Source organism: Lactuca sativa, chromosome 5, assembly GCF_002870075.4.
Source record: "Lactuca sativa cultivar Salinas chromosome 5, Lsat_Salinas_v11, whole genome shotgun sequence".
NCBI classification, from domain to species: Eukaryota; Viridiplantae; Streptophyta; class Magnoliopsida; order Asterales; family Asteraceae; genus Lactuca; species Lactuca sativa.
Window position 1 is genome coordinate 235,799,976 of NC_056627.2, and position 12,012 is coordinate 235,811,987.

General features: G+C 33.8%; 1 protein-coding gene and 1 long non-coding RNA gene across 2 annotated transcripts; one reads left to right on the plus strand and one right to left on the minus strand.

Annotated features, from left to right (window-relative positions):
- The first annotated feature begins 6,704 nt into the window (after positions 1-6,704).
- Positions 6,705-7,173, plus strand: LOC122198286 (uncharacterized). Its single transcript, XR_008232414.1, has 2 exons — positions 6,705-6,811; positions 6,857-7,173. It is a non-coding gene; the product is annotated as an uncharacterized LOC122198286 (long non-coding RNA).
- LOC111887186 (chaperone protein dnaJ 49) lies at positions 7,005-8,886 on the minus strand. The gene is made up of 2 exons (XM_023883340.3): positions 7,427-8,886; positions 7,005-7,261 (listed from the first exon to the last, which is right to left on the minus strand). The coding sequence occupies exon 1, from the start codon at positions 8,510-8,512 to the stop codon at positions 7,433-7,435; it is 1,080 nt and encodes a 359-aa protein (XP_023739108.1). The 5' UTR covers positions 8,513-8,886; the 3' UTR covers positions 7,005-7,261; positions 7,427-7,432.
- Positions 8,887-12,012: the final 3,126 nt, after the last annotated feature.

The following is a 12,012-nucleotide window of genomic DNA, read 5'->3' on the forward strand; positions in this document are numbered from 1 at the left end:
TGTATATATATATATATATATATATATATATATATATATATATATATATATATATATATATATATATATATATATATATATATATATATATATATATATATTAGCATTCTAAAGTTTTTAAAATAAGAACAAGTTGTCCTTTTAATTATCGCTACTTTTAAATATTGTTGGAAAAATCATCAAAGGCAAGCGAAACTATTCCCGTTACTCTGGTTTACTGACGTTAACTCCGTTCACTTTATATCTCCAAGATGGACCGTAAGTGTTTATAATTTTTTATTATTATTATTATTATTATTATTATTATTATTATTATTATTACACTAAAACAAAATTAGATGACTTTGGAAATATTTGATTATAAATAGGGGGAGTGTAATAAAGATGAAACTAAATATAACCGACCGAACACGCCATTAAATTGTGAAGACTGTCTATGCGATAAAGAGAAAGTATATAATATTTGTTTCTCGGGTGAAATTGGTTCATTTGGATGCAAGTAAGTTTTTTCTAGAAAATATAATACTTGTAGTGATATTAAAATAATTAAATCAATACGTTTTAATAGTTTTATCTTATTTTCAGTGAACATTTTGATATCAACCAAATTAAGCAACGTAGAGTTCCAACCGAGGATGCCGGAAGCATTTAACATCATAAATATGCCTAGAAGAATTTTTAATTTCGTGTGAGACATTTGGTGATGTTTTTTTTTAAGTTTTGACAACTTTTACGAGTGCGTTGCTTTTATAGTTGATCTACATTAATGTTGGACATATTGTGGTGAATTTTTTCATGTATGGTTTTTTTTTCTTGTGTTGACTTATGAATAGATATATAATATTTTTTGTATATCTAAGGATAATTTCTTTTAACTATGTATTAGTTTCTTTTATTCTGTTTTTGGATTACAAGTTTTTAGTATAGTTGGTTATTTATTAAGGGTTGTGTTGCTTTCTTAAAAACTAAAAAAAATTAATGTTAAAATAATTTTTGATGATTTTTCTAACAACAAATTAGTTTCATGTGAGAATCTTTTGTTGAATTAATGAGCATGTATACAGTTGTTAATGTTCAGATCGGATATATGAAAAGTTTGTACTTTTAAAATTGTTAACGTTCATACCATCACATCACACAAGGCTTTAAGCTTTTTGTATCATACAGTTGTTTCTTGTATTTTTTAGAGTATATTATTTATTGCACTTTTATTCGTGTGAAATACACACATACATGACTACTAAATCACATGGTCTACATTACAAAATGTTACATTCTTGATGATATAATATGTGGTTATTCTTAACATTTCCATTTGAGTGTGCAATGAGAACCGTAGATAAGGGAAACGAAAACTGTGATGATTCCCAAAACCCGATAGATATAGGAAAAGGTATGTCGTTTATATGAGTATATATTTGCATTTATAATATATGATTATTTATCAAAATAACATATTTGTGGAAAATCGAAAAAGATACAATAGAAACTATTATGCACAAAAATAGGAGAAAAACAAAATGAGAAGGATTCATAAAGGTGAAGGATGTAGTCAACCTACAACACTCACAAGTTGTACTACAATGGAGACAAACGAAACACATATCAACAAAGATTCCTCTGTGAGTGTTATAAGTGCAGCTCAGAGGACGGGTACTTATAATAAAGAATATTATCAACGAAGAAAGGAATGAACTATGATGACAAAAAGAAGAGTGTACACCTTCTAGGAGGATCCATATGATTTTGTTTACGAAAACATCCGTATGGAACATCGTATATTAAAGGCTCAAAACCCTTGTGTTTATTGTGGAGCAAAGCTACTACAATATGAATTCCCTACCTTTTGTTGCATGAGTGGGAAGACAAAACTGACATACTCCCCTATTCCCATAGAATTGCACAAACTCTTCGCAAGGCAAGAGCAGCTAGAAGAAAGCTTCAGGTACAATATAAGGCCGTATAACTCAAACTTTTCTTTCGCATCAATGGGTGTAAAGGTGGATGAAGAATTGGCCAATATTCCGGAGTTTACACTTTTTGTGCGCACGGAACACTCTATCATAATATCAATCAGTTAATTTCAAGGGATGAGAAATCGAGGTATTTATAGTTGTATTTTTATGATGGTGAAGCTGAAATATCACAGAGATCCTCCTGGAAGAATGTTGATAGAAGAATAATTCAAAACTAACACATATTCTTGCTTCGAATCCGTACATTAGAACATTTAAACGTCTTTCTGATATAGGACCACTTGATAATTATAGAGTGACTTTGAATGCAACGGTGGAACTTGACCAAAGGGTGTACAATAAGCCGACCACATATGAGGTGTGAATATTAAAATTTATCTTTATTCATTTTAAAATTAAATGTGTCATATTTATTATTATACATATCATATTAATCACCCTATTGAACTACACCTTTGCATAGGTTGCTGGTATTTGGGTTGAAGGAAATGACAACATCACTGCATATAAAAGAAGTATTATTTTCTATGGGAGGTCTAACTATAGTACTGAAATTCAACCTCACTTTGGTTGTTATGATCCTCTGTCGTATCCTTTATTCTTTCCCAATGGTGAGTCTGGATGGCATCCTAAAATACCAAGATATGGGGTCGCCATGGATGAAATTCATAGTGACAATGAAGACAATGATGAAGGTTCAGAAGGTACCCCTGTAACATTTTTTTACATATAAAACATGTAACACATATTGCCTTAAATTATATAGATATTAAATTTATATTTTTCACATAAATTATGGTATCACGATATCTACTTCAAAAAAGGCAGAAATACTGTAAGTATGCGGGAGTACTATTGTTACAAGTTCCAGATACGGTCGACTGATAATGTGATTTTGATGGGAGGGAGATTGTTCCAGCAGTTTGCAGTAGATACATATATAAAGATTGAGACCACACGTTTGGTTTTTGTTGAAAAGAACCAAACCAAAATTAGAGCCGATTTATACCAGGGCGTTGTTGATTGCTTCAATGCCGGTGAGGCTTAACCAAGTAGGGTTGGACAAAGAGTTGTGTTACCTGCAAGTTTCATTGGAGGTCCACGTGACATGCGACGAAGATTTCTGGATGCCATGGCTTTAGTTCAAGATGATGGGAGGCCTGATATATTTCTTACAATGACGTGCAACCTAAAATGGAAAGAAATCGAAGATGAGTTATTGCCTGGAAAGTCAGCTCAAGATCGACCAAACCTTGTTGCAAGAGTTTTTCATGCTAAGTTAGAGGATCTCAAGGTACAGTTATTCCAGAGACATATAATTGGTGTAGTGGGGTCACATGTGTATGTGATAGAGTTTCAAAAGCGTGGATTGCCACATGCACATTTCATCTTAATAATGACACCTATATATAAGATGAATAATCCAAACGATTATGACAAACTTGTGTGTGCGGAAATTCCCGACCCAATAAGGTTTCCTGAAATGCATGATCTTGTCAAAAGTCACATGATGCACGGTCCTTGTGGTAGCTTACGAGAAAAAAGTCCATGTATGTAGGGTGTGCCAAAAATATGTCGTTTTAGATATCCTAGGCAATTCAATGAAAAGACATCACAAGGAGAGGACTCATATCCATTATATAGAAGGAGAAATAATGGAATTGAGGTGACTGTAAGAAATACACCATTAGATAACAGAGGGGTGGCTCCATACAACCCAAAGTTGTTAATGATGTTTAATTGTCATATCAACGTTGAGGTTTGTTCAAGTATAAAGTATGTGAAGTACCTCTTCAAATATGTTTATAAGGGCCATGACAAACAAGTTATCCATATTGATAAAGACTAAGAAAATATTGTTATTAATGAGATACGAAAGTTTCAAGACGCACGTTATGTATCCCCTCCCGAGGCATTATGGCGAGTTTTTAGCTTTCCTCTTTCAAAACTCCACCCTTGTGTGATGGTCTTGCAAATACATCTCCCGAATTAACAGTTGGTTAGGTTCAAAGACGGTGACAGAATGGAAGACATTGTTGATAGGGAGAAAGGAAAAAATTCAATGTTGATGGCATTTTTCAAGAAGAATAAAGAAAATTCCAATGTGAGAAAATATTTGTATAAGGATTTTCCCAAACATTTTACATAGAATCGGAGCAACCATTGTTGGAGGACCAGGAACATAAATCAATGATTGGTCGACTTGTTTATGCTAATCCAGCTGAAGGAGAGAGATACTACCTACGCCTTCTTTTATGTCATATTACTAGGCCTACCTGCTTTGAAGATTTATACATAGCCAATGGTGTATTACACCCTACATTTCGAAAAGCAGCTCTTGAAAGAGGTTTAATAGAGACCGATGATAATTTATCACAATGTCTTGTAGAGGCTTCCTTATTTCAATTTCCCAGCGCACTTAGAAGGTTACTTGCGACGATGCTGATTTTTTGTGAACCAGGAAATGTTCGCAAGTTATGGGACGACCACTATGATTCTCTTTCTGAAGATTATAGGAAACAATATGGATGTGTCGAACTAGTGCAAAATATGGTCCTCATCGACATTAGAGTCTTCCTAGAATCTATGAGTAAAAAGCTTAGTGATTACGACCTTCCAAATGTCAGTGCACACATCGATTTACAATCAAGAGGCTATCGTGAGATGCAAGAAGAATACTCTATAAATGTGGAAAATGAAGACTTACATGCGCAGGACTCTCTCAATCCAGACCAGAAGTTTGCATATGATGAGATATGTGGATGAAAATATTTCGGGTGTGTTCTTCATAGATGGTCCTGGTGGAACTAGAAAGACATTTTTGTACAAAGCTTTGTTGGCCAATATTCGTGCCCGTGGTCTTATTGCACTTGCAACTGCCACGTCAGGTGTTGCGGCTAACAACATGCCAGGAGGGAGAACAACCCATTCACGATTTGGAATTCCCCTCAATCTTAATAATAACTCGATGTGCAAGATCACTAAACAAAGCGGGAAGGCTCAGCTACTTCGCGAGGCAAAGGTAATCATATGGGATGAAGCAGCAATGGCTAAGAGGTAGGCGGTAGAAGTAGTTAATCGGACAATGCAAGACATCACATATGAGAAGCTCCCTTTCGGTGGAAAGATAATGGTTATGGGAGGTGACTTTAGACAAGTGTTGCCGGTCATGAGATGTGACACTCGAGCACAAATTGTGGACTCTAGCTTACGAATGTCACCTCTATGGGCTTCAGTTAAAAGGCTTCGATTAAATATCAACATGAGAGCGGTAAATGACCCATGGTTTTCTGATTTTTTTTATTACGAGTCGGTGATGGAAAGGAGGAAACATTGGACGAGTCCTTTATTCGTATACATGATAACATGTCCATTTCATACACTAATAAACCTAATTCAGTGGACGCTCTGATTGATGCAATATTTCCTTCTTTGCAATCCAACGGCGTCGATTCAAAATTTATCATTTCGAGGGCGATATTGTCAACTAAAAATGAAAGTGTTGATGAGATTAATAATAAGTTGATCGAACGATTTTCTAGTGAACAAAAAGTTTACTATAGTTTTGATGAAGCGGAAGATGAAAAAAATAACTTGTATCCGATGGAATATTTGAACTCGCTAAATGTTAGTGGTGTACCCCTCATTATCTTCGGTTAAAAACTGGGTGCCCAGTAAAACTTTTGCGAAATATCGATCCTTCAAATGGGTTATGTAATGGCACCAGATTGATATGTCGAGCTTTCCAACAAAATGTCATTGATGCAGAGATAGTTGTTGGCCAACATGCTTGAAAAAGAGTGTTTTTACCAAAAATTCCTCTATGTCCGTCTGACGATGAGATGTTCTCATTCAAACTAAAAAGAAAGCAGTTTCCAATTCAGCTTAGTTTCTCTATGACAATCAATAAAGCTTAAGGACAAACAATTCCAAATGTAGGTGTTTATCTACCAGAATCGGTATTCTCACATGGCCAACTTTATGTGACGTTGTCCAGAGGAATATCACGTGTCAATACCAAGATATTAGTAAAGTCAGAAAAAACTTTTGATAATGATGGAATCTACACATCAAACGTTGTGTACAAAGAAGTTTTATGTGATTAACAAGGTACAATCAACAACTTATTATTTTACAATTTCTTCAAATATGTATCTTAGATGCTCATTTGATGTTTAATGCAGAGCTAGCAGATGAAGCAACATGATTGCAGATTGGTGTAGTTTATATATTGGACATGTTATAAATGTACAAAACTATATGATTGCAGATTGTTGTTATTTATATATTGTAAAATCAAGTATGAACTATTAGATGAAATTCCAAATGTAGACTCAACTTCTGTCGTATTATATGACTATGCACCTAGCAAGAAACTATGCGTTGAAATGAACTATTCGACACAAAATAGTCTACCAAATGGCCGCAATGAATAGTTCACGTCTAAAAGAAACTAATCATCACATTAAAACTATCTTCTGAAAGAAACTCTTTGCCGCCCGACGTTTAGCGCGGGTAAATGGTTAGTGTGTGTGTGTATATATATATATATATATATATATATATATATATATATATATATATATATATATATATATATATATATATAAAGAAAAAACGGATTTTAAAACCGAAATATGTCATGTTGATATATTTCAGAGCGAGATAAATATATATCACTATGTAGATAAAAATGAGATCGTCTTAATAATATATTCCAATTTATACCAAACATTACATAATAAAGTTTATTATAAAATAAGATTAAACAACTTAAATTAAGTGGAGTCTTCTTATAAATGCATGATATCAATCTATCATGCAACATGCATGAGGTATAAACTTCTTGAATGATAAATCTATCATGCAACATGCATGAGGTATAAACTTCTTGAATGATAAAGAAACATCTTTGGGATAATAATGGCTTATGTTAAATCATTTTTTTAGCATGGTACTATTGTATGTTACGCAAAAGATTCATGACAATTGTTATTGCTTAACACGTTTTCAACCTAACATTGCATATTCACAAGAAAATGCATATACTTGGAGAAAATTACAAAGTTTTTATACAAATCATTCGGATTAGTGAGTTCCAAAACTCACAATTCATAGAGATTATTATATTGTCAAATCACATACAAACACTCAAAGTATCCTAATACCCCATAATAATAAAAAAAAAAACCAAAAATCTCTCCTATAAAAACTTCAAAGACCCACAAACATTCCTACAAAATCTTAGCTCCATAATCAAATTGTCATCAAAACAACTCAAAAACCTGCAAGAACAAACAAGATCTAAACTTTTTGCTCTTTCCAGGACTATTCTTTCTATAATGACAATAATAAGGGCATTTTCGTCTTTTTGGGGTAAGAAAAGAGATGGCAAATAGCCAAATAGCAAAATCTTGAATTGGTTAAAAATAAAAGGAAGCAAACCGAACCTTGAATCAATGTATCAAAGGAGCATGAAACTGCTTCAAAGCGTCACAATTTGGTGTTCCTTGTTTATTCCCCCAATGAATCCGTCGTTTTTCAATCTGACAATTATGAGAAAGAACTGAAATATACTCATCCTCGATTCTTTCTTCAATTTCAATTCTTTCTGGACTTTCCATCGGATAATCCCTTTCAAAACTGCTCGATTTCACAAAAAAATTAACACCTTTTTGCGTAGTCAAACGATAATCATAACCATATTGCCTGGCAAGACTATAAACCGGTTCATTAGATGGCAAAAAGTTCAACAAAAGAAGCAAAACCACCGGCAACAACTGAATCAAAGTCCGAATCCCCCCTGAACCGTTTCCCGCCGGCATCCCTGCACCTACGCCGGGCCCAAAAGTAAATCCGGTGAACTGGGTGGTGGCGCCGTGGTTCATACCTCCAAAAAAGTTCCTAAAGATCTCGTCGGCATCCACCTCGCCGTCGTAATAGAACCCGTTGGTGAACCCATGGCGGTGGCCACCGGCCGTTGGGGTGCGCCTCTCGTAAATGGGCTCATCTGACCCGAGAATATCGTACTGTTTACGATTCTCGTCCACGCTCAAACACTGGAAAGCTTTCGATACTTTTTTGAATGCTTCTTCGGATCCCGGAGCTTTGTTCTTGTCAGGGTGGACCTTCAAAGACAATTTTCTGTACGCTTTTCTGATATCGTCAACGCTACACGATTTTTCCAATCCTAATATCTCGTAATAATCCTTTTTCGTTTTGATTTCGCTCACGATCGTGATTTGTTCATCTGTGTATGATCCCGGTGATGAAGATCCGGTTGCCGGAGCCCTACGCCGTACACCAGAACTATCACCCGTGCTATTCTCTGACGGTTTTGACGGAGGTGAACCGGAAGGCGATTCATCGGCCGGGTTGTCGGGTTCTAGATTCGATAATAGATCGTCGACGGGAAGCGAAGGATCTAATCTTCGAGCTTTTGAGATGAATTTTAGGGCACGAGCTCGATCACCCAACCCTAACGCATCTTTTCCGATTTTTAAACATCTCAAAGCATCGTCTTTATTTCCATCCATCTCAAGGGGTTCAAAACTTTATAATGAGCCCTATAAACAGAGTATATAACCGAATTGAACACTAAATATGTTGTTATTGGAATTTTACCAGGAATCGATAAGGAAACCCCAAATTTTAATAAATAACAGCAATCGGGAACCCTGTGAGATGAGATTATGCTTGATGTATGACAAATTGAATGGGGTTTTTAGCAATTAACTGATCGTGTAGAAGATTTGTGAGAGAAAAGAGAAGAGCTATACAAAGATGGAACGGAAATGGAGAGAAATTTTCATCATCCTGGGAACCCCTGTAGGAGAAAGGGGAGGTGAATATGGCCGATTCGTTGAATATAAGCATGAGGCTATGCAAAATCTGTTTACCAGGGAGATATTGTGGACTTGTGGTAGTTATGAAATATAGAATCGTGATTTTATTTTAGGCAATTCTACAAAAGTAATTAAAGTTTTTTTAAAAATTCGTTTTGACATTGGTTTTTTTTTTATATATATATATATTTTTAATTTGAACACTATATTTGATATTTGGATTCAATTTGGACCTTTTAATCGAGTAGCAGCGGTTAACTACAAGTAATTACCTACGTGATTTCGTCCGTATCATCATCTTTATTTATCACACTAGATGTAAAATCTATGTATTTAATCAGTTCATTTATAAAAGAAAATAAAATTCTAAACAGAGAAGTTTTACTTTATAAGAAAAAATAAAAAACTATTGAATTATTAAAACTAAATTGTTTGTTTTTTTTAATTAATAAAATGAAAAAAAAAACATAAAATGTCATGTGGAAAAAAAAATTAATTGAAAATAACCACCAAATGACATGTAGTCCAATGGTATCCGATGTTGTCATTTCTTCTTGAGTTGAGGGTTATGTCCTGTTGTGAACATATACGAATTTAAGGAGTATAATTTAGGATTAGGTTATATTTGTCGTTTCAAAAAAAAAATCACCCTCATTTAACATGTTGCCATGTCATCACCCTCGTTTAACCCTTTTTTTAATTTAACCAAACACATATCAATCAAATCTTTTTATTTCTCTCTCGATTAACTAGGATTTTTACAGCTTTATAAAATCTACCTAGTTTCTAAAGGCAAACACATGTGCATTGAAGCAAGAATCTTGAAATTATCGTATGGAATAACCAACATCGTCTGATGATATACACATGAAACAAAGGTACTCATTTCAAGAGTTTTTTTTTAAAGGAACTTCCCTAACAAGAGTTTTCGGGCCAACTTTTGCGCACCGACTAATCCCCGCTGCAAACTTGAGACTTTACCTCATGCCCTGAAGTCACTGCAGGCGAACCTTCATGGTCATAAGGGCTGAGTGGTTCCAGGATTTGAACATGTGTCAATAGGTTATCCACCATATCTTCCACATGTCTTACCAACTCACCACAACCCAAGTGGTTAAGAGTTTCGTTTTTACAATGTCTTTATTATTGAAACAATAATCTTTTTTCCTTACTTTCGTTATTTTTTAATTCATTACAATAGCAGGGGTAAGTATTATGATTCAGATTATGTAGAGGGTAAGTGGGAGTTAGGAACATCAAGTAACTCAAAAAGACATTTGTTGTTGATGATGAATTAGATGAATGTGATATTGATAAACAAACAAGTTCTAAGCATTTAAAGGTTCCTTTTGATGCATTCCTCTTTGATTTCGTTCATGTCCCTATTTACAAGGAAAGACAAAATGTTAATGAGGAAGCCATTAGAGAAGAAAGTTTGTCTAATCATGAAAGGGAAATGGAGTATGATGTTGATGAACCTATTACCCAATATGACATTCATAACTTATTTGTTCATTGGAAGACAATGAAACCATATCTTGGGAAAATATTTGCTAATTAGGAGGAATTAAGGTTTTGCTTCACAAACTATGCTATTGGAAATAAATATCCAATTAAGGTGACCAAATCCTCTACTGAAAGGCTTCAAGCCAAATGTGGTATTGACAAAAAAAAAGGTAAAAGATGTACCTTTAAGTTAAAGGCTTCATGAATGAACAATGAACACTCATTTCAGGTTAAGGGCTTGACTGAAACTCATACTTGCATTAAGGATTACATACATGTTACATTGATTAATCCAATTTGGATTGTTTGAAAATATCTGAAACAATTGCATGCTAGAGCAAAACATTAAAACAAGATAGATGAAAGAACAAGTGAATAAGAAGTTTCTATGCGTAGTTTCTTAAGGACAATGTTATATGCTAATAAGAAAGCACTTGAAATGATAAATGACAAACTACATGAACATTATGTCCGTTATATGGGATTATACAGAAGAGATCATTATATAAAATCCTGGTAGTGTTGGAAATGGTGTTAAAGGTCATTAACTGTTTTGGTAATATTTGATATAATAACAGGGTCATTTTGGGCTGGTCTCGTAACCCAAGTGGAATAAGGAAATGGATATTAATAATGTGTTAATTTGTTAAGGAATTAATTAATTAATTAGAAATTATTTTGGTAATTTAATTAAAAGGATTTAACTAATTAAAGTGGTTAAATATTAATTAATCATAAGGATTAATTGGAATATTACACAACCTCCATGAGAGAAGGTAGGGATGATTTCTAGATCCCTTGGACATGGATATGACAGATTTATTTCAGATAAGGATAAAACCTAGAGCTTGTATTCTTCTGGAATACTCATTGCTCAACTATAAATAGATTGATAGGGTAAACACTATAACTATTTATTCCTATTGTCGAAATCGTCGAACCCCTGTCTCTCTTACTCTTTAAATCTGAAAATCACAACCACTCTCCTAGGGTTGTTGATTTTCAAAAAAACCCAAAATCACGAGTTCGCCCTTTTGCTATTTGGTGTGTTGGTTGGATTCTATTATAGGGGGTTATCTTTTGGATCCTTCATCTTGCAACTAAGTAATGAGTTTTTTAGGTTGCAAAACAATTAATTTGCACAACGGAATCATCATAAAATCTATTTATGGGCAAATGTAACCTAGAGATTTATGCCTTTTTCTCATAATAGTAACATACTATTGAGACAATCATAAAACTATGTATAATCGAAATCAATGGATTGGAATGCATACATTTGTGTTATAATCGTATATAACACTCTTGAATCATTATATAAGCTTTAGAAATCTAGCACCAAAAGTATGGTTGCTCTAATGGCTCACGACCAGAACCCTAGAACCCTAAAAATCAAGAGGAGATGGGAGGGAAGAAGAGAAATTCAAATTTCTCCCTATTAGAATGCTTAACCATAAAATTAGAGGCTAAGAGGCTTTATTTATAGCTAGGGGTCTCCAAGATAAACCTTGATTTGAATAATAAAATATTCAATATTTTATTTATTCAATGCAGTTGTCCTTATTAGCTATAAGAGGCATTTCCTTGAATGATTATAGAATTGCATTTCCTTGCTTAATTATCAACAATTACATTTCATCTTCTGAATCGTTAATTAATTCCAATTAATCCTAAATTAATTCAAG

Excerpts from the sequence above, each read along its gene's own strand:
- LOC111887186 (XM_023883340.3), bottom strand. The coding sequence starts at position 8,512 with ATGGATGGAAATAAAGACGATGCTTTGAGATGTTTAAAAATCGGAAAA.